General features: G+C 33.7%; 4 protein-coding genes across 8 annotated transcripts in view; 2 read left to right on the top strand and 2 right to left on the bottom strand.

Moving 5' to 3' along the window:
• LOC111064347 (inositol polyphosphate-4-phosphatase type I A) overlaps window positions 1-14,121 on the top strand; it is a 47,805-nt gene extending 33,684 nt beyond the window's left edge. For 3 of the 4 annotated variants that reach the window (XM_039431207.1, XM_039431206.1, XM_039431210.1), the window contains 4 exons: window positions 3,337-3,623; window positions 9,284-9,418; window positions 9,755-9,890; window positions 12,813-14,121. In XM_039431207.1, coding sequence (XP_039287141.1) covers window positions 3,337-3,623; window positions 9,284-9,418; window positions 9,755-9,890; window positions 12,813-12,945 — 691 coding nt within the window. In that variant the 3' untranslated portion in view covers window positions 12,946-14,121. The remainder of the gene's footprint in view (window positions 1-3,336; window positions 3,624-9,283; window positions 9,419-9,754; window positions 9,891-12,812) is intronic. The other variant, XM_039431211.1, reaches the window with a different exon arrangement.
• On the top strand, window positions 5,265-8,181 carry LOC111047334. Of its 2 annotated transcripts, XM_039431217.1 has the most exons (3): window positions 5,265-5,719; window positions 7,179-7,644; window positions 8,047-8,181. In XM_039431217.1, exons 1-3 carry the CDS (start codon window positions 5,440-5,442, stop codon window positions 8,075-8,077), a joined length of 777 nt encoding a protein of 258 aa, XP_039287151.1. In that variant the 5' UTR covers window positions 5,265-5,439; the 3' UTR covers window positions 8,078-8,181. The 2 variants fall into 2 exon arrangements, with proteins under 2 accessions (XP_039287151.1, XP_039287150.1); XM_039431216.1 differs by lacking the exon at window positions 8,047-8,181 and having other exon boundaries at window positions 7,179-7,968.
• Window positions 5,678-8,521, bottom strand: LOC111047333 (protein ALP1-like). The gene is made up of 2 exons (XM_022333065.2): window positions 8,175-8,521; window positions 5,678-7,026 (listed from the first exon to the last, which is right to left on the bottom strand). Exons 1-2 carry the CDS (start codon window positions 8,483-8,485, stop codon window positions 6,150-6,152), a joined length of 1,188 nt encoding a protein of 395 aa, XP_022188757.2. The 5' UTR covers window positions 8,486-8,521; the 3' UTR covers window positions 5,678-6,149.
• Window positions 14,122-14,470: 349 nt separating the features above from the next.
• LOC111064353 (protein XRP2) lies at window positions 14,471-22,848 on the bottom strand. Its single transcript, XM_039431215.1, has 7 exons — window positions 22,128-22,848; window positions 21,029-21,238; window positions 19,565-19,737; window positions 18,432-18,579; window positions 17,028-17,187; window positions 15,831-15,986; window positions 14,471-14,842 (listed from the first exon to the last, which is right to left on the bottom strand). Exons 1-7 carry the CDS (start codon window positions 22,202-22,204, stop codon window positions 14,738-14,740), a joined length of 1,029 nt encoding a protein of 342 aa, XP_039287149.1. The 5' UTR covers window positions 22,205-22,848; the 3' UTR covers window positions 14,471-14,737.
• Between the last annotated feature and the right edge of the window lie 588 nt (window positions 22,849-23,436).

The raw sequence follows: 23,436 nt of genomic DNA on the forward strand, positions 1-23,436 counted from the left end.
ACTTGAACGCTCGATGAAAAAAATCCGTGCTGATTATAATACTAATATTTTAAAAATCAAATTAACTGAACTATTGAATCGGGTTCAGAACCTGTCTCTTTAATAATACAATTCTTTTTAGACTGCCCATACTGTGAACTATAAAACTGTACTATAAAACAAAATAAGTCTATACTCTTCACCAGATCAGCCGGACTTACTGTCAGTCCTATCAAACGAGCTCTCTCCCAAAAATACAATTTTGGGGTATACATAAACTATGTCAATGCCAAACATGACAGCCACCTCGAGTACATAATAATATTTTTTATCTATAGCACGAGTGCACGTTTGTTGTTAAAATAGAGAAAAGCTACAGTCAATATCACGTAACAAACAAATAAACAATCTTTCTGTCAATGACAGATGACTGCTCAATGAATTTTAATTTATAACTCTAAAATCCTGATCAATATGAGATAAATATATTATTATATATATGTCCCATATGACCAGGGTGACAGCTTATAGAGCAATAAATTATCTCCAATATGATGTTTAATTTTATCATTTTATTAATTTTCCTACGTCTGCTGCAGCAGATATTCTTCACTTACGCATAAAAAAGCAGTCAACAATGATATTTAGAGAGATGTTAGGGAGACAATTTTTTACTTTGCAGCTCTGTACTATACTCTGACAAAATTACTTCTTACTTGGGATGGACATGCGCAGCAGAGAAAGCATAAAGCGGGAGGGAAACAGAGGCGCGATGTTGCCGCTTTGAAGCGGCCAGCGTTCTCCAACTTCTAGTGACTGTTCATGTGCTCATGCTATACATGCGACGTTTCCTGTCTGATAGCAGTCAAACGACTGACAAATTGGCAACTGCGCTTCTGCCTATGACTCTATTATTCACTGTAATTGGCTGATCTCCCTCCATTTCTCTGCGTCGCATATTCCTCCAAGAAAGAAGTAATTTTGTACGGACTATAATAAGGAGGTAACCATATCAAAAGTCCTCAACAATACCCGTTGTGCTAAAGGGATGAAGGCTGTTTAAAGTTGTATCCTGAAATTAGTTGATAGCGAGCTATTTAGCTCTTTAGTAATATCAACAAATTAAAAAAGAAGATACTTGTTTGTGTTCAAATTCAAATTATTTTATTTTTATTTTCATTCGTTTACAATATTAATTACAACATGTTAAGAATTTCTGCATTGTCAGCATATACATTTCAACATATATTCAATTATATAAATCACAAATTCATAAAATACATAATAAGACACTAAATAAGTTTAGTAACTACAGTAGCCTCTCTCTTATCCGGACTCATCGGGACTGAGGCCAGTCCGGATAACGTTTTTTCCGGTTAAACCGACGTTCCCTAAAAGTCGTTAAATTGGTACGCATATTTTGTAGTTTATAAGCCAATAATGACTTTTACGTAAAAATAATAAAACTAGACGCTTTATTATGATATCTGTGAACACAAAACACAAGAAAATAGTTAGTTGCTAAGCCTTTTTACATTTGAAATATTTAAAACCAAACAGCCATTATAACAGCAGTTTCCATTTCCTGCCAATCCAGTCCGGTTGAACCGATGTGCTGATAATTATTTTCCGGTTAAAGAGATGTCACTTCCGTGGAGTGTAGTCCGGTTAAACCGATGTCCGGTTAAAAGGTGTCCGGTTAAGAGAGAGGCTACTGTATTATAATGCTACAAGTTTTTGAATCCAATCAATTTTGATTTAACTTAGTACCTTGTGTCTAGATATTTTGTTCCGAGGGAGGAAACTGTGGCGCTTCGTGGATTTTTGAACTTGTAGGAGTCAAAAGTATAAGTAGGGCTACTTATAGGGCTACAACCCCCCTCCTCAGTTTAGTCGCAATGGAAATGATCACATTGACTTTTTCTGCCATAGACAAATTCAAATGTTGTAGGCCTATGGATGCACGCATATAAACACACCTAAACACAACATGCAAGTTCACAACTCAAAATGATAAAACAAAGTCATGCAAAAATTATAAAATAATCAACTATAATAAATTATAGTGGAGACGTCTTAGTTACTCACATCATGGTCTACTTGTAATTTAATTCGATTCGTCGATCCTTCTTTGAAGCAAAAATGTTGATGACAGTCGTAGGATTTTGCTTCTGTCATCGATTTCTTGAAATACTGTTTTTCAATACACAGGGAAGCTAGTCCATTGAGTCGATTTTGGGTGGTTGAATTCCTAGTGTTTGTTTTGATGCGTTTAAGAGCCGAAAAGGTGCGTTCGGCAGAAGCACTTTGTAGCTGGGATAGTGAGCACTAGATGAATTAGTCTGCTTTTTCAATGAATGTCCCTGTTAAATCATTGTCCACTAAATAGTCATTCAATTTAAAAATGCAGTGAATGAAGGAAGAAGAGGAGTAAATAAATATACGACAACTCAGCCTCCAAACTATTTGCATTGAAATATTGTCCGTATAGAGACTTCATTAGGTCTTGCAGAAAGCAGAAACATTGTCGGAAAGTCAATCGATTGGACCAAATATCTATTATTTCGTTTCGATACTCCATGTGGTTGAGGAGCTACTCACGAAGGACCTTATTCAATCATTCATATATACGAGTAGTTCCTTCCGCGTCCACCTAGCATGTAGCGCAGCACTAGTGTCGAATTGTAGGAATAGATTAGACTTCCTACAAGCCTTCTTATGTTGCAGAACCTTACTGATACTTACCGTATCTTTCAATTCCGTATTTTCTGTAATATTTCGATAGGTATTTGCATGCTCTTATAACCTTCAGATACACTATGAAGACATTATTATTATTCTGTATCAATGTGTAGGAACTTCCTCACTTCCTACATGGAGGAATCGCCCTAGGAGGAAAGCGGTAAAAAATAATAATAAAACTAATTCATCTAAGAACTCGCGAATCAAATAATATGATTTATTTGGCAAATACTTTAAGATAATTATTCTCCTTGAATTGAAATTTGGAATTCAAAACTTTAGTTTCGTTTGGAAGTTTGTTGAAGAATTTAACTGCTCTATATAGTGCTCCTTTTTCAAATGTCCTATGCATTGGGTAATAAATAATAAGTTATGTACTCTTGTTTCTCTTGCTGTTTCATTCCTTTTGTTCAGTATATTGCGGTTTCTGAATGCTAACATGAGTATTGAGTAATGTAAATTTAGGGAACGGTGAGAATTTTGTTATTCTTAAAGATGTCTCTACACAAGAAGATGATGAGAGATGGCGTTTTGGTTGATTTGTGTTTGTCAGGGGCAAGACACTTGTTTGTGTTTGATCCTTATTTGATTTGTGTTTGTGATTGTGTTTGTCAGGAGCAGCCAGCAGATAGTGCCGAAAGTGACAGGCTCGCGGGCGGCGCTGACAGTGCTCCTCCCTGTGCCCGAAGCTGTCCACTCGCTGCTTCCACTCGCGTCTGCGTCGGCGTCGGCGTCTTTCCACGTGACGCCCGTCTTCTTGAACGTGGGCATCAACGAGATGGCGACCGTGGCCGAGAGCCTGGGCGCCACACGGCCGCAGGAACGCAGCAACGTCGACAACTTCGATCGACTCAACCAGTACTACCACCGCTTCAAGAAGCTCAACATCAGCGAAAAACGAGGTAACTGCATCAAATGCCCTATTTTGTAATAGTAGTTTATACAACTTCTATACTATTAAACGATCAATTTCTGTTTATATATAATATGTTTGTATGTTTGAATGTCACCGGATCTCGAAAACGGCTCTAACGATTCTCACAAAATTAGGAACATAGTAGGTTTATAATAGAAAAATTCGATTGCACTAGGTCTCATCCCTGGGAAAACTCGCTGAATGACATTAAACGGATAATAATTATTCATCCTTGGAAAAACAGCTTATAATTTCGTCGTCTGTCGATAATGGAAGTGAGTGAGGGAGTGCACGTTTATGGGACTGAGACAGAATTATGACTCAGCTGTTGAACGATTGCAATCATTCAATCAGGTACTTAAAGACTGTGAGATATCAATTTTAACATGAAGAGGAGAAACCCATTTCTCCTTCCACAGTTTCTAGCAAAGGCACAGACGGACATCATGCGCACAATTGAATGCGGCGTGTCATTTTGCTCCACGTTCTTATGATGAACACATCTCCATAACATACACAAATCAATATACCTGCTGACCAGTAAACGACTTGGAACATTGCCAGCAATAACTTGAGGGGAGTGTTGACGCGTCGCGTTACAAAGCACTCCGTCTTCGAGAAAGAACCGTGTTAAAAGTAATTTCCCACAGACTTTAGTGCCGGTTGTACAAAAGCCAGTTAAATTTCAATCTTTAATCATGAAAAAAATTAATTTTAATCATGATCAATTCCAGAAGAACCAATCAGAGAAGCTGTCTTTTTAAAATGGTCTTCTCTGATTTGGTTCACGTGAAATTAATCAGAATTGAAATTTAACAGGCTTTTGTCCAACCGGGCCTTTATGAGAGAGTTTTATGCATTCCACTGGCAATTAATCTAAATCCACTGTGACTAGATAAAACCTTTCTGTATAAACTATAATTATATTATAATTTCCTATTTCGTAATAACATGTAAGTTTTCCATGCTTTTGTACTCCAGAGCGAAGCTCAGTCCTCCGATATTGTATTCTAATAAGGGCCTTCAACGCACGAGTTAGATGTAGAGTTGAGACACAAGTGATCGAGTGTATCTTGAAGATCTCAAGAGTGCTTTAAAGACCATTTATAAAACTGTTGTATACACTATTCTATCTGCGATCACTCAAGCAAAGTATCACATTGATGACTTGTAAGGTTAGAAATCAACCACTAGCCTCTTTGCTGAAAAGATTGGAATAACAATAGGTGAATAGCTACTCAGAGAAAGTGAACAGTAAACTGAAAACTTGATTGTATAAAAACTTGAAATACTGAAAACACGACAAATTGATAACTTGACGAAGTAAAAAATTGATGTACTGAAAACTTGATGGATTGAACGGATTAAAGCTTTAAAAAATGAAAACTTGAAATTCTGAAATATTGGACGGACTGAAAACTCGACTTACTAAAAACAAGAAAAACTAAAATATTAACGTACTGAAAATTTTATGAATTGAAAACTTGACGAACTGAGACTGAATACTTGATTTAGTGAAAACTTGACAAACTGAAACCTGCTGCCAGCATCAGAAACCGTGTTATAAAGGTCCGAACCCACTAGAACGTATCATACCATGACCGTGCCCGTACCGACACATGCAAAAAAATATTCTTTGCATCATTTGATATGTAATGCACCCATTAGACCGTTCCGTCACCGGCCAAGCACGGAGCGTGCCATGCACGTCCAGGTCAACATTTGTCGGCCAGTATATTTTGTCTGTGACGGAACGCTCCTTGCATGGCACGTGACGCCTGCAAACCCCGTTGTAACCGCGCATGCACCGCGTTGGTAACCAGTTTAACCAGTTTAACCAGTTTGACACCATTGTGGTAAATTACGTAGTTAGTTGCTACTTGCTAGTTGTAGTAGTTGCTCTTTGTGTGCCTTTGTCATTTGTGTGCGTTCATTCGTTTTGCATGAAAATGAATGACGAACTGTTGATAGAATGTGTTCGTAAATACGAATTCCTCTATAATCTACAACATCCGAAGTACATGGATGTCACCAAGAAAGATGTAGCATGGAAGGATATAGAAGATCAGATGAAACAACCTGGTAAGTAGTAACTTTATTACTTTATTTTCATTTGTAAAGCTATTCCTTTTGACATTTTCACATCCATTAATAATAATAACAGCATTTTGCAAACAAATATATTAAATTTTTCACAAAGTCATATTTTTAGAAGTCAGATTCCACAGTGTTGTAGAAAACAATACAATTTTTACAGTATTGTCTTGTTTTACAAAACGAGACAATAAATATTAACACAAAACCACATACGAGAGACATAAACATAAATTGTTTGCATCTAAAAAAAATCATATAATTATGCCTATTATACTACAAAGTTGATTTTTCAATAACCAATTACAGTACAAATTATCGTTAAATCTTTGACAAAGTCATACTTTTTATGTTTGATTTAATAAGTACATTTTATCTTATTTTTTTGTTATGTTTTGTTGAAGTTTGTTATGTTATGTTAAGCCCAGTCGATTTGACCTTCAACAGTTTGGAAGAAATTCGCGAATTGACTGCGTACTTCAAAAGCGGAAGCAACTGCATTGCCTCCTTGATGTCGTAGATTCTGCATAGGAAGAAACTGCATACTAGTCGCAGTTTCCGTTTCAATTACTCCGCGTCTTATGTAGTTATACAAAATGCAAGTGGTTAAAACAATTTTTTCAGCATATTCTGGTCTCAAGTGCATGCGTCTATTATAAATGCGAAATTTTTGACTTAAAATCCCAAAAGCATTTTCAACTACACGCCTTGCTCGGCAAAGGCGATAGTTAAAGTGACGTTTCTTGACATCAGCTATGGTCTGTTGTGATGGATAAGGTCTTAATAGATAATTTTTCAAAGGAAAGGCTTCGTCACCTAATATAACGCAAGGTGCACTTACATTCGTTCCTGGAAAGTTTTTGCTAGCAGGAATATTTAACTTATTATTTAATATAGCTTGCCCCAGTTTCGATTTAGATAAAATACCACCATCACTGTCTTTTCCGAAAGCACCGACGTTTACAGCTATAAAATTATAATTAGCATCAACTAAAGCCATAAGTACAATGGAGAATGATTTTTTGTAATTAAAATATAGGGAACCACTGTTTGGAGGTGCTACAATTACAATATGCTTTCCATCAATTGAACCTAGGCAATTAGGAAAGTTCCACTTGGACCAAAACTCTTCAATGTTTTTTTCCCATTGCTCTGTAGTGGGTGTTGGAATCATTTCACTCAACATGTTGTTTATTATAGCGTTAGAAACTTCAAAAACTGAACGTCTCACAGAACTGACCCCCATTCTATAGCTGAAAGCAATTGTTCTAAATGAGTCACCAGTTGCCAAGTACCTGCAAATAAAAAAAAAGCTTATATTTGGAATAAAATAAATAAAAATAGAATATGAAATAAAATAAATAAAAATGAAATAATAAATAAATAAAAAATAAAAATAATTGGAAATTATGAATTATTAACAAAATGAAATTATTTTATGTTACAGGTCCGGCCTGTAAACAAAGATGGCAAAATCTAAGGGACTCATATAGGAGAGCCTTGAATAAGAGAAAAGTAAAAACGGGACAGGCAGCAACAAAAATAAAAAAATGGAAGTACGAAGATGAGATGTCTTTTGTTGCTCCATTTTTTGCAGAAAAGAAAACTTTGGATTCTGTTGATATAACAAGTGATGAGGATAACGGAGACCATGATGACCACACTGTGGTCGACCACACATCCGAAACAGAAACAAATGCAATTATTGAAACTGCGTCTGACGATGTTGCTACTGATGCCCAGACTGTTGAAAGTTCTGTGCAAAATAGTAAGCCAGTTAAAAGAAGATTTAAAAATCGTACACCACAGTCAGCATCAGCCGTATTGATGGCAAAATTATTAGACAGCCAAAACTCACTTGTACCTCAGAAAGAGCCTGACGAACTAGATCGTTTTTTTTTAAATATTTCTGACACAGTGAAAAAGTTTTCTAAATACCAACAAGCGCTGGTAAAGAACAAGGTTTTTTCTCTCGTTTCTGAAATGGAATTACAACTGCATTCACCAGCTACCTATGATTATTCCTACACCCCATCGCCAGTAGATGCATCTTCCGGTACTACTACACCAAGCACTACACATGGAGAATTGAGCGCTACACAGTCTCAGGAGAATTGGAATATTTATCAGTAAATTACTTTCCTAACTGTATACATATATCTCAATAAACAAATCATGAAATTATTTCACTTATATGGGCTACTTATTAAAAGTTATTAAAAACACAATGTAAAAAACTTAAATGTAAAAACTTTAGGTCTACATAAATTAGTCTATACTTTTGTTGATTATTTATTCACTCATTTTTAATTTGAACCTGAAGATGACAATTGCCGAAACCGGTAGTTATTTTAAAAGTTTCAATAAAGGGTGCTTTAAGTTTTTTACATTGTGTTTTTAATTTTAATAAGAAATTATGAAATATTATTTGTGTTTAACTTACCTTAGACAAACAGCTAGCTTTTCTTTAGGTGACAGACTGTCTCTCAATTGAGTGTTTCTCTTAGTTATATGTTTTTCAATTTTTCTCAACAATTCATTAAACTGGAATGACGTCATACGGAAATACGAAAAAAACTTTTCTTCATCATCCATTAGGTGCCTATATAATGTCCAATACTCCCCCTCAGTTTTCCGTTTTCTTAGAGATTCGTGAATCCAATAGCGCCTCTGAGTTCCTCTATTTTCCTCTTCCTCGTCCAAAATAATTGCAACCATTGCCAATTCTGTTAATGATAATCGCCTAATAGCCATATTTAAAAATAATTATGTGAACACTGACTAGAACACTATTTCACAACACCGCAAAATACGTACATCTGTTCACCGCTACATTCTCTTGCTAACTGACGCGTTCCCAACAACTTCTGACCGGGCATCATACGCGTATCATACGCGTATCATACCCGTATCATACGCGTACCATACGCGTAATGTACTGGCATAGACCGCTGTTGATCCGGTGTAGTGGGCATAGTTGTTATTTTACGTGCCTGGCATGGTCTGACACGGTCCGTGTCTGATACGTTCTAGTGGGTTCGAACCTTAATGCTCAAGTCTTTGCATAATGTTCACTTTATAGTATAGTTTTGTGAACCATTTCAAAATGTCACCTGTTATAGAATTTATTGTGATGATGTAATGTTCACCTTATAACATATTCGTAGCTAGATGTTCCATATAGAGTATCCAGCAAAAAGGTATTAAATTAGGTACTAATTTGGTTTCTCTACTAGTCTAATGAACAACATACAAATTAACCCGTAATCAGCTATTTTATATTCCAATAAAATTCATTGAATCTAGTTATCGAATTTTACAACTTGAATAGATAGATTCTGTAATTTTAAAAATTGTTGGCTATTCATCTAGTGTACATAATGAACACTGTTGTGATGATGATGTTCATGAGTAAGTGCATTCCGAATTAAATATCTTTATTTATTTGAATTGTTTAGTTATTAAAATTATTGCTTCTGGTGCAGAACTACATGGAGAATAGTTCAATTTTCAAATTATTATTTATCAATGTTTATATAATTTTTGTTTCAGGTGCCATCGGCTCGTTTGCTCTTTCTCCTACGTTGTCGGAACTGATTGAGAATATGAAAACAATGGTCAACAATCCGACCAGTAAAAATGTGGAAATACTTCATATCGCAGCCAGAATATGCCGTAGGATGAAAGGTGAGAATCAAGGCAAAAGTTTAATATCCATCTACCTAACTATCATTAATCAAGGTTCATCATGATATTCCAATGTTCTATTGTCTACAAATCCAAGTTTGAAATCTTTTTATTTAACTACCATTAATCGAGTTTCATTATGGTGTTCCCATGTTTTATTGTCTACAATTCCAAGTTGAAAATCTTTCTATTTAATCATCATTAATCAAGTTGTATTATATTAATCCATTATTTATTGTCTACAAATCCTGTTTGATCAAGGAAAAAATTAATCGGAATTCAATCACAACATCTGCAGAATTCTACATTTATTCAACGAGACGATTTCATTTTCAGGATTGAGGTTCACAAGCTGCAAAAGTGCCAAAGATAGGACGGGCATGTCAGTCACTCTGGAACAGTGCAATGTGCTGAGGCAAGAATATGATTTGGCTGAACATGAGTTCCAAAGGGCACTAGATTGTATGAGAAGGTATGTATTCAAGATATACAAACGTATCAATTCATCCTCATTGTTACTTCTTTATTGGTTGTTAATTTATTTGAATAATTTTTTGAAACTATGACAAAATTTCTCAACACCTCTCAGATATTTAGGAATCTCTTATATTAGTCATGATAATTTGAAACTGGAGTAATTGAATAATCATGAATAGTCCAATCAAAGAAAGGTTATAGAGAGAAAAGTTTGGAGGACAATTTTTGACCCCGCAGTTCTGTTTAGGGTAGTAAGGAGGTAAACATATCAAAAGTCCCCAACCCTACCCCCTGTGCTAAGGGGGTGGGGGTAGTTTAAAGGTTTTTTACTTAAAACCACCCTTATCCCCTTAGCACATGAGTTAGAAATGGGGACTTTTGGTATGCTCTCCTCCTTACTAGTCTCAACAAAGCTGCAAAGTCAAAAATTGTGTCTAAAACATTCGCTCCAAATTCCTTTGTCAATTGGTCTATTCTTGTAAAACTGGTGATTTCACACTCAACACTAAAGCTGCTGCAACAGGTGCAGGGTAATTCGTAAAAGTGTGAAATTATACATCAAATTGAAGAGAATTTGATGCTCTATAAGCTCATAATCAGCATGAATTTTTCCCATCAATTTTTAAAAAGTTGAAAGAGCGAAAATTGAAAAATATTGGAGGCAAACGTGTTTTTTTTTCAAAAATGTCACACCTTCAAGAGCAGATATCTCGAAAACTAGAGAAGATATAGAAAACGTTGTGGGATGAATATTTTAGGAAATTATGTAAGCTTTAATTTTGTATATGGCATTTATGTCCGTAAGATACATAGTTCTCGAGTTTTATGCGAAAACAAAAAATGGTACTTTTAAACCACCCCCACCCCCTTAGCACAGTGGGTAGGGTTGGGGACTTTTGATATGTTTACCTCCTTACTACCCTAAACAGAACTGCGGGGTCAAAAATTGTCTTCCAAACATTTCCCTGTATACCCTTTTTTGAGCATTCATTGCCTGGACTAGAAGTTAAGGTGTAAGTTTTTTTTTGTTGAATATAACTGTTACTAGTACTAGGACTAACGATCAGTTTTTTCTATCCTAAATTAATACTTCGAGTCATTTTACAAAAAGAATCTTGTAATAGCTTCTCCTTGTTTTAAATTAGTTCATTCATAATCACTGGACTAAATGGATATAGGTATTAATTTATGGTTTAAGTAATGTTGTTTTACACATGAATTGTTGAAGAGAAAGCGCTTTAAGCTGGATTCGCACATATCAGTATCAATTTAAGTGTTTGGTTTAGTGAAAATAGTATTCAAATGAGTTCTAATGAAACTATTCCCACTCAGCCCGGCCAAGCAAATATGAATAATCCCAATGCAACTCATGGAAGTTATATAACTTCACTGTACCGAACATGTTCAATGCAACTGCAATGTGGGAATCCAGCTGTACATGGCATAGATTCATTCAAGTGAAATGCTATTTATATTAAACTATTACATTTTTATACAACAGTGGATTTATAGAATTTGTATTACTTAATCTGATATTATTCCTATCGTCAATTGGTATGACAAGGGTCATTTTTTTCAACCTCCGATCACACATCTTGAGACACAGAAGACGGAAGAGGTGCGATTTTCACAGAGCTGAACAGCTTATCATCTACACCAACGCCCTGTAATTGGTGCGGCGAGATGGTCAATTTTTTTTTAGTTTTAGGCCCAGAAACATGGTCTCCTCACTTGAGCCTACCGTCAAGTGCTAGTTGCTGCAAGCAAAATGCAATAGTTCAGCCTAAATTCAACGAAGAATGATTCAAATTTACACAGGAAACATTATGAGTGGTGATTTTGTGTCGGAAAATTAGAGACCATAGTTAAAATGACTTCCTGATCTGACTTGATCCATGACAACGGCTGTACAGTGCTGGTACATCCAAACGGCTTCTACATCAAATTTACACAGGAAACATTATGAGTGGTGATTTTGTGTCGGAAAATTAGAGACCATAGTTAAAATGACTTCCTGAATTGACTTGATCCATGACAACGGCTGTACAGTGCTGGTACATCCAAACGGCTTCTACATCAAATCAGATGGGATAACTACGATTACCACCATACAAACTGGACTTGTTCACTACTAGGTAACTTATACCTTCCCACCAGACTCAAGACATGACTTATACAAGACATGACAGGGCATAGCTTACAACTAACGAGGAGCTCCAAAACAACGTCATAGCCCATTTAAACTCATCTGGCGGCAGCATTTTATGAAAAGAGTTTTGGTAGGCTGGTCCACTGGTATGACAAATTTATTTATTTATTTATTCATTTTATTTATTTTACTTATTTTATTTATTTATTCATTTATTGTATAAAATACTATAATCATAATACAATTATGACATTGGAGGAAAAACTAGGCTGAGCCTGTACTATTTCTCTCCAAAAATTTTGATAAAATGTTAATGTTGTCCAAAAGATAATGTTATGTAATCACACAATGCTTCGTTACTTGATTTTCGGTCCAGGAATGATGATTTCAAATTTTGAATTTCGAAGGTTGATTTTATACTCTAAATGAATCACAGAATGAATCACAATAAATTAAAAACTTTAGAAATATTGCACTTATTTAAAAAAAATTTAATACAAATGCCTCAACCTTCACGACAATTATGTTAAAGAATAATTACAAGTGTAAGTAACTTTTAGTGTAAAAATTATTCTTTCATATATATTTGTCTTATACTTATGGCCAATCGGATGTTGAAAAAAATGACCCTCGTAAAATGTATTGTTTATTGACATGAGATATGGCCAGACTATAGTATTGATACTGTAGTGCTTGACCATGCATGAGGTCATAATAATGTTAATAATATTGATATTATCATCAATTATGAATATTTTTTGTTTATAGTGAAGGATGCAGGAGAGAAAATACTTACAAGAATATAGGAGTGAGGAAATACGCTTTCAACAGCGTCCAGCTATTAACGTTTCCAAAACTGTACAGACCACCTGCAGGCACTTACGGCTCAGCTCAAACCTAATATTCATGTCAAACAATCATCGATTTTTGTATAAAGCGTAAATTGTTACAATCATCAGTAATTATCATTTGTACAATGTATTTCAGCTTTAATAGTTTAGGATTTTAATGCTTCCGTTAATTAATGTATTGTTGATTCAATTTATATTATGTAGATAAGGGTGGACAAGAGAGTACGCATCATCATTCTTCTATCTGGGATATGAAGAAGCTGTTGATTTGATTTTTGGGATCCCTGTAGATTTTACTTTTTACAAACTTTCTCTTGAAGACTTGGGCACATCTAACTTTAATTGATGGAAAGAATGCACCAATAACAAAATAAAATTATCAAGTTGGAGGTTATTGTCTGAATCTAAAGCTCAGATAATGATAAATTTCTCCATGCATATGAAAATTTAAAAATAATGGGATAAAATTTCATAAATTTTAAATAATAATATTCTAAATAATCCAATTAAGGAGGAGGCCTGAATGTCTAGATAAAAAGGACCTAAAAATTAGAATTAGATGTGGTTGGATGTTGATGTTATTGTATTTTGTTATAACCTCTTTTTCGATTATCTTGACGTACTTATGTCATGGCGACTGAAACTTATAAATCTCTACTCTCAATGCATACTCTATTCGTGATGCATATTGAATAATTATAGAATAAATATTATTTATTAATCTTAGAAAAAGAGTACAAGTTTAAGATTTATTCTATGATAAATTAATGTCAATTCAAGTTTGGGTTATACTTCCAAATTTCAATTTATTAGAATTGTAAATACGTTAGGGTGAAAAATATTGTATCTACTAGTCATAGATTCGTTGTTTAAAATATTTCTATCTTAACTTTATTTATTGATCTTTCAATTAAATTAATATTTGTTATATTTTGATTCATTAACTAACAATTGTTATTATTGAATAATTGTTAAGTGACCAATCGCACAACATTTTTCTTATATATTTTTTTCATCACCGTAGTAATCTTGTATTAGAAGCATCATCTCTAGTGACATTATTTAGATAAATATTACAAGTCTATCTTGATAATGATCTGAAGTTAAATATTGCAAAATATTGATTACAAATCATCCAATGGTTTATATAAATGTGCCAAAAAACGTATTATATTTATTGTTGTACATGTTAACACTCTTGTATTTGTAAAAATTCACTAGATATTTAGAAAGAAGTTTTCTTTATCAATAGTCAAAGTATAGTTGAAAACAGAAATTTTCTGCGGTTTCAATTGTAAATCCTTGATTTACCGATATATTTTTACAGAAAAATTCTAACCTCCACTTTGAATTTAGGAATTTAGTTTCTTACTGTAAACCTCTTGAACCTCATTTATTTGTCAATGATTTCAACATATCATGAAAAAATATGAAACAGTAAGCAAAATAGTGTGTGTAACACAATGATTATTTTAGAATTAAAAAACTCTGAAAAGGATTAGCTGAAAATGAATATTCTCAGGAGACGTACATGTGAAATTCTCATTACAATGAAGTAGCATGGATCAAAGCAAATAATATTAAGAGTAATTTATTATTGATTAACGGCTTTTAATATTTAAGTATTACTGATTTACATTTTTGTTTTACAGAACCACTCATAGTGAATATTCAAGCGTTAATTTTAATTATAATATACAAACGTTGTATTGCATTAAAAAGCATTATTAAAATATTCTATAATATCCATACAGTTATTCATTTTAGGTTTCCTGACTAGAGACAAACTTAGAGAGTAAAATCAATTTCTAAACTAGAATAATTAAAAATTTGGCATTCATTCTAAAATGCTATTCGCATATCTGTTATAGAGAGAAACTTGTTGACTTGTTCTCGGGGGCTGTCTGATACATATACAGTCACATGTTGTAGTGATTCACCAATGACCTGTAACAATAAAATACATTCTGTTCAGACTATTGATTTCAGAGATTCATTAATATTTAGGAATTGCATTCTACTAAATAAAACATAAAAAAACTCAAAATAGCAGACCTAACGCTCCATACCTTATAACTTCTACACTGGATTTCCTCCCTTCCTGGATATGAGTGCAGAAGAAGTTCTACAACTTATTCCAGCTTGGATTTATTTCACTAGTAGCCTAACAAATACAGTTTAGGTGAAATATAAAAGCGATATTGTCAAATCCACAAATTATGTGGATGTGTGGCTTTTATTTCACCTTAATACTAGTAGTTCTGTGAACAGTAGACCTCTCGCAGTATTCTCATCCACAAGTACCTGATTGAAACTATAGACCTTATGGAAATACAGCAATAGACTGGCTTCTCCACACATCTGTGTAATCACTTGTCAGCTGATTTATTATGAATAATTCTATAGTCTGATTTTTACTCTAATATTGGCGTATGAAGGAGGCTCCTTTTTCCTCTTATATTATAATTTTGAAATGCAAAATTTCCAAAAAACCTTGTATATACGTCGATGCGCAATTAAAAAAGGAACATACCTGTCAAATTTCATGAAAATCTATTACCGCGTTTCGCCGTAAATGCGCAACACTTAAACATTAAGAAAAATGCCAAACCGTCGACTTGAATCTTAGACCTCACTTCGCTCAGTCAATGAAGAAATTTCACAATATCTCTGTTCATAGTGTAGGTACAATTTGCATTATCGTGAAGTCCAAATCTTCTAGAAGAGCATTATATGCAGAATAGTTTTCCCCATGGAAAGTATAAGCTTTCCAGTTCCTTCATTTTTCAATTGTTCGAACAATTTTACATGTAGATCTATTGCTTCCTCACTTTGAATATTTGCTCCAATATGAAATGGTTTTAGTTTTGGCAAATCCTATTCATGAAAATCTCGTGGAGAAAATCAATAATCAGTAATAGCGTGCGTTACTTACTTGATTACAAGAGTATGTAATGCAGGGTCCCGAGAATAATAAGCCAATTACAGGACCATGCTTTGTCAGTCGAGCATAAGATTCGTCTTGGAAAATGTTGCACGACTCTTGAGAACTCAATTCTACTTGTCGGCTCCAGACAAGCCTGCAGTCAACCTATCAAATATAATTGAAAATATTATCATTAGTACTATTAAAATATATCAGAGAGCATTCAAATTCCATTGAATAAATAATTGGATTTTTGAAACAGATGAAATAATACTAATTCCACCGTACTGCAGTACAATAAAATAAACATAAAAAATAGGAATGAATCTAGAACTTTGATTTCTAGAAATAATTGTTGGAATATTCTCGTTAGGAATAGATATCCCTTCTGAAAATGCTCTTATGATTCAATTTATAATGAGAAATCCACTGTTGCTAGTATAAGTGGTGAGTAGTAGCTTGGATACGAATGATGAAAGATGAAAGGATACTTTGAAAGATGTCTATCAAAAACCAAATGAATAGTTCAGGAAAAACATAGAACTCAACTAGATTTTATTAAAAAAACTCATTACAACCTCACTTATTAGTATCACAATAGGTCTAGTTACAACATACACATCGATTTTCGGTCGTACAATTTTTTGCCTTCCTTATAAATTCTATTAGATTAAACATTACTTGGCCAACCGATGATGTATGTTGCTGTGTTTGCCAAGTTCCGTTTAATCTGGTGGATTTCATTAGGACGGGACGGGACGAATGGAAGGAACTAGGAGAAGAGGTCGCCACAAAACCCGCTGGCTTCAAGATGTGGAGAGAGATCTGTCATGCTTGGGAGTGAGAAACTGGAGGAGGCGATTGGGTGATAGAGATGATTGGAGGCGAATTGTTGAGGAGTCCAAGGTCCACGTAGGGCTGTAGCGCTTTGTAAGTATTTCATAAGGACGGAAAAATCGATGTGTGTGTAACTAGTAGATTTCGATCACTCAGAATTACAGAGCTTTCAGAATAATTGAGATTGAGGATGTTTGAAGAATACAATCGTTCCTGTTACTTGCGTTTTTTTTAATAGCCTATTTGTAATTTTTTGATGTGTAGCCTACTAGCTAATTAAGAGGATTGGAATAACAACACAAACATGGATGTTGTTAATGAAATAATTAAATCATAAGAGTACGGAACTGGAATTATTTTGTTGCCTACCCTTTCTAGATAAATCTTGTCGATCAATATACGCGCTGCTTCCTCTTCTTGGCCTTCACAGCAGAAGAAGACAACAAAACAATGCTCCACTCTGTCACACATCTTCACTGCTGTTGTATAAGGTACAGCACTGTCTATCACACTCAACGAAAGTCCAACTCTGAAACCAACAAACGAAATATTCAGATTTATTCCTAATAATTTAACTTTTTCAATATTTTTTTGTATATTCATTCAATTAACTGAACACGCTAGGTACCTACCGTTGACACAAACCTTTCCAAAGTAGTAGTTGGTTGAAACAAAAATTGATTTGAAGAATTGAGTTTAAAATTCATGTTTAAAGACTTTGAAATTTTAAAATTACTGTTTAAAAGACTTTATAAATGAATTTTGAATATTTGAATTCTTCAAATTCTTTTCCTACTACTACTACTTTGAAAAGGTATGCATCAACGGTAAGCGTGTAACTTACAGTCAACTGAATAAAGATACAAAAACAATATTTTGAATTTAATTAATGAATACAAAATGATTCGAGATATTTATAATGAATACTGTCTTTCCAGTATGCAGTATATTATAATGAACTATAGTAACTATACAGTATTATCATAGAGAAACAATAGCATAAGCTATTGTTAAGCTTTGAGCTATTGTTTCTCTATGGTATTATGAATAACTAGCTTACCCGGCGAACTTCGTACCGCCAAAAAGTCAATGTATCTCATATGTCACACTTGACTTTATTTGGTGAATCATGAAATTTATCTGACAATCAATATTTTCGTTTACATCTCAATATGGACTTCCTATGTGCTTAAAACTACCGTTTTAATACCAGTAAACAATTTTATCACAGAGTGACGTGTTTATTACAGCTGGACAGTTTATATGCTAAATCATATTATCACAACATGATCTTGAATCATGATGATCTTCCCGTTCTACGTTAGCCGCTCGGCCGACAATTTCAAAAACATAGGTCTGTAAAATGGATTAATATATAATTATTATTAGCCCCCTATTAAAATTATGGTCAGAAGCCATCCCCAATATTCACACAACATATTCCCAAAGTTTTATTCCGTTCTGTCTAGTAGTTTTCGAGTCTATAGGGAACAAACTAACAAACAAACAGACATTCATTTTTATATATGATTGTATATTTGTCGTTTCATTTTCGAAATTAGACTCATAACCCTTAAACATATTCAAAGAATATCTGTAAGAATATAGAGGATAATACTCTACGTATAATTGCGTCAAGAATAATATTTCAAGTTTTTTAGCAATAACATTTGGGTTTGAATTATCTCATGTTATTGAATAACAAATGAGAGTAGGCCAAGTCTTTCTATGAATATTAATGTAAGTTATAGACAGCAATATATCATAATATACCTGCTCAAATCGTGACAGGAGAAATAGTTCTGAGGAGTTGTATTCTCTGGTAATATTTTCCAATTCAGTTCTCCTTCAATTGGAGTGAAGTCATGTATTCTGCTCCATGTATTGTTGAAGATACTCAGTTGAGCATTCTTGAAGTGCTCTGTCAATGCATTAAGAACTGATTTTACTACAAATCTTATAAAGATATTTTTATAGAAAAATTGTGACATGATATTTATCAAAATAAAACAATTTATCACAACAAATGTAGCACGTTTTATATAATTTTGTATTCTTCAAAAAATCTGGCACTTCAAAAAAACTGGCAACTTCTATTTGTATTTTTATAAACACATATTTCATACTGTACTTTTATTCATTTTTTCGATGTGATCTTTAGCCTCTCTCACTAGAACCCTCTACACATCACGGTCACATGCCTTTTGTCTCCATGTCACAACTCCCATCCTCCGAAGAAAATCCTCCACTTCACCTCTCCATCGGTTGCGTGGCCTCCCTTGCCGTCTTCTACCTTCCATCCTGGCCTTAAAAATTGCTTTTGGAACTCGATGTTCTGCCATATTCTCCACATGACCAGCCCAGCGCAATCTTTGTGATTTGATGAATCGTACCACATCCTCATCCTTTAGAATTTCATTTATTTCATCAATTGACCGTCTCCTCCAGACTCCATTGTCGTTCATGCCCCCATCCAGATATGCGCCTAATAATCTTCCTTTCGAAAACTTTCAATTTAGAGGCATCAACTGCAGTTAAATTCCAGGTTTCTGAGCCATATGTGATTGTTGGTCTTATCAGTGTCTTGTAAATTTTGATTATTTGAATGTGAATGTCCTTTTTGATTTATGTGATGCATAGCTATTTCATCACTAAAAATATGAATGAATTGAGGACTTTTAAGGCCTTACCGAAGGCAATAAGCTTAATAACTTACTATGTTACTAGTACCATAAGCCATGTACTAGTACCATAACAATTTTATAAGATTATTCTGTTATCATAATAAAAATAAATTATATTAATTTCTCTGAACTCTGATCCTATACTGTATATCTTATCAAATAACTATTACTATATTAATTTATCAAATACAATACCTCCAGAGTAATTGAAAATTACTTTACCTCTTATTGAGGGATAGGAAAGTTGGTAGCAGCCAAAATGTATCGAGGAAGAGGATTCAATGATTGGCTGCGTTGCACAGCTGAGAAATATCACCATATTGCGACAATCCCTTATCCTGAATTGCCCGCATGCTATGAGGCACACACAATTTTCACAGTCTCTCAGGAATGCACTGCAAAATTACATCAATTATGCATTATAACTCACATGATTACGTAGTAAGTAAAGCATTACCTTGAAAATATTCATTTATTTTGTTTCACTTTTATGTCCGATTTTACCAAGCTCAGTCAAGTGCTAATTTGAACATGGTTAACCCGGGTACGATTTTCAAGTATGCACTGAATTATTGATAGTAACTATCGCCAGAGAAATTATTTATTCCAGTGAACTAGTTGTAAAGCATAGGTACTTGATTTGACCATGTTCAAATGTTTTGACCGAACTTGGTGAAATCGTACATTGAATCAATGTATCAATGAATAAAGTATCATACATTTTCTAAAAAAATATATAAAATATTGGAAAATTGAAGGAAAGTGTTGGTTTTTCAAATTTCTATTGGCTATTGAACATTATTTAAACATATAACAGTAATGTCCACGTTATAATGACAGTGTTTGATTAGCAATGGTATTGCTATCCTCCCCTATCATTCAACAAAGCGGATAGCGCTATCTCTTCCTCGCTTTGCTCTGTTGCCAGATCGTCTTTTAACATTTAGAATGGAAAATTAATCAGCAAAATATTTCATTTTAACTATAAAAATTCATAATGAAATTAATGTAATTTCTTGCTTAATAGAATAATATCGAGGCACCGAGCTCCGATCGTTATTTTTATTTATTGATAAACAGAACACAATTTTCTAAAATGATCGTGTTTATATTTCACAGCAGGCTATAAGTCAGCTTATGAATTTCGGGGATACGATATTTTGATTTTCCACAGAATCACTCGCTCACTTTTTACTATCCACAGACGACGAAAGTCTCAGCTGTTTCAGCCAAGGATGAACTATCCTTTTAATGTCGTTCAGCGAGTTTTCCCAAGGATGAGACCTAGTGCAATCGAATTTTTATATCATAAACCTGCTATGTTCCAAATTTCGTGAAAATCGTTAGAGCCGTTTTCGATATCCGTTGAACATAAATAATCAGATAACCAGAAATAAAAATATAAACAGACATACAGAAATTGCTCGCTTAATATAACAGGATAATTGATTATTTTAGACTAGAATGAACAGTTAATATTACATCAATAAACCTGTATCAGCTACCGTCTATAGAAGGTATCGACAAGACAGTGTCTTGAAGGATCGGCATCGTTGTTCTGATATTTTTCTCCACTTATAAAATGTTGACCTCACTACAGTTATAATTTTATTATTTTTACATGATAAACGATTATTTTAGACTAATGTATACACATAAGCAATGTTTTTGAAAATGTGTGATTACCTTCCCTTGACAGGTCCAATAATTATTTTACAGCTGGTACAATCATCGATTGAGATGGTATTTATATGGTCAAGAATGTATATCGAGCTGCTATTGCAGTTGTCAATAACAACTTGTTCTCCATTGATGGCCCCACCGATCTTCCACTTTTCATCTTGCTCCAAGTTTTTAATTATGAAGTCATCTACATTTATTGTACGACGTTTATCCCTGTAATTGTTTTTAGAAAATTATAAACTTGACAAATCAGTGCAAAACACAAAATATCAAGATATGATGGCAAAATGATAAATAACACATGATGATGAATAATAATATATGAGATATAGCTTTGTAAAAAAGCCAAAAATTAATAGCCTATATTGGCTAATAATAAAGCTTCACATAAGACCCATCCAATTAGTTTTACAGAATTAGTCTAGTTTTATAAGTTTTATTAATTACCAGTCTAGTAGGCCTAATGTATTAAAATCCCAATTAATATATTTTTGAAAAGCTATTGGTAATCAATTTATGTGCTATCACATCTACTACAATTTATAAATATGGAAAAGACCTTAAGAAATTATAAAGAGTAGGTTTATATAAACATTATTGACTTAGCAATATTATTATTGTAGGTACTTTACATATAAATTTTAAATTATAACCTTGTATAAAATAATCTATAGGATTTAGACTTGGTTGCAAATAGAATAAATTAATATATAATTCACATAATTTGAAGAGTAATTTTATTTCATCAGGAGTTTGATTTGCAAATGACATATTGACATAGTGAAAGCAACAAAAAGAGTACCGTGCATATGATATAGAGTTGTAATTCTTTTGCAACCTTCCAAATTTGTAGACTATTTATACCTTTATTTTATAAACAAAAGTAGCCAACTCAAGTTTTTAGTAAGCCCATTTGTATAACGCCATAAGTCTATAACTTAGGTAAGTCTATTGAAAAGGTCAATCAATAATGATACAAACAGTGCATTCATGGGTCATAGAAATAATTTATTAGTGCAACATAGATTCTACACAGCCCTATTATTTTGGTTTACGGTAATTTATTAGACTAAAAATAATAAAAGTAGAAATTTTAGCTTACCAAGAGTACTCCACATTTTCAATAGGTTTGGCTCCATAGCTTTCTTCCTTCTTTGACTTTTGACAAAGACATCCCATATTACAAGAAATTGATAGGCTATTTTACAAGATCAAAATATAAACAGGAAAACAGAACAGGACGTGAATCTAGGTTACAGATCTGACAGTGCGATAGAAGTAAACAGAACTGCTTTTCCTGGTTGCCATGGAGACGGACAGTTGGCGCGCGAAACTCAAACTTGTTTGCTGCTACTGAGAAAATATAAAAAGAACCAAAATGGAAATAAATCGTAAAAAAGTAGTTTGTTTCATTTTTTAGACATTAATTTCCCTTTCATAATAGAAGAGAGATAGACGTTTAATAGTAATATTACAGTATTATGAGAGGGAAGTCGCATTAATGAAATTGAATGAAAAAGCATTCAGAGTGAGTGGATGAAAACAGAATAAAAAACGCATGAATAAAGCTGCGTTTACACCAAAGTTATTAACAAAATGTTTATTTTTCCGTCCTTATAGATTCTATTAGATTAAACGGAATTTGACAAACACATATGTTCATCATGTGTATGATAAGTTATTATGTTCAATCTAATAGAATCTACAAGGACGGAGAAATAAACATTTTTTCAATAACTTTGGTGTAAACGCAGCTTAAGAGGAAATTAAAAGTAGGGAATATTCTTAGAAGATTTCACCTCGATAGCTCATTAAACTATATTTTTTTTATATATCTTGATTCTTCATTATTGATAATAATTTTAATTCTAACTAGGCATATATATAGAGAATTATTTTCAAACAAATATTTTTATAAGGGTGTCTTTTAGTGTTGACTTTTCTATGAGACTGATGCATTCGAATTGAAATATTTTTGAGATTCATTTCAAATTGCCAGCATTGGTTGAACGAGGAGCGTCTGCTTCATTCATAAGGAATGCTGATGGTTTTAAGTGAACCTTACTGTACAGAGCTCTGGTAAAGAAAAGCTTTTCTAAGTCGGCGGTTCCTCAAGTAGATTCCCCAGAAATTGATACCGTTTTTCGTGAAGTGCGATGAGATTCTCGTGAAGTGCGTTGAGGTTCCCTCGAACTCTCGAGCTGATGGCGATTCCTTGTTCTCCCCTGCCAGTCAGTCCCCTCTACACCGCCCCTGATTCCTTGTTCCCACTGACAGTCAGATCCAACCCCCACTCCCGACCCAACCCTAACCACTTTGCACTCGATTAGCCAGCCATCCTTGAACATCTTCTCACCTATCGACACCCCAAGAACCTGAAATCTATTCTTGGCTCTTAGTGGCCAAGGCTA

Source organism: Nilaparvata lugens, chromosome 6 (assembly GCF_014356525.2).
Source record: "Nilaparvata lugens isolate BPH chromosome 6, ASM1435652v1, whole genome shotgun sequence".
In the NCBI taxonomy this organism is placed as follows: domain Eukaryota; kingdom Metazoa; phylum Arthropoda; class Insecta; order Hemiptera; family Delphacidae; genus Nilaparvata; species Nilaparvata lugens.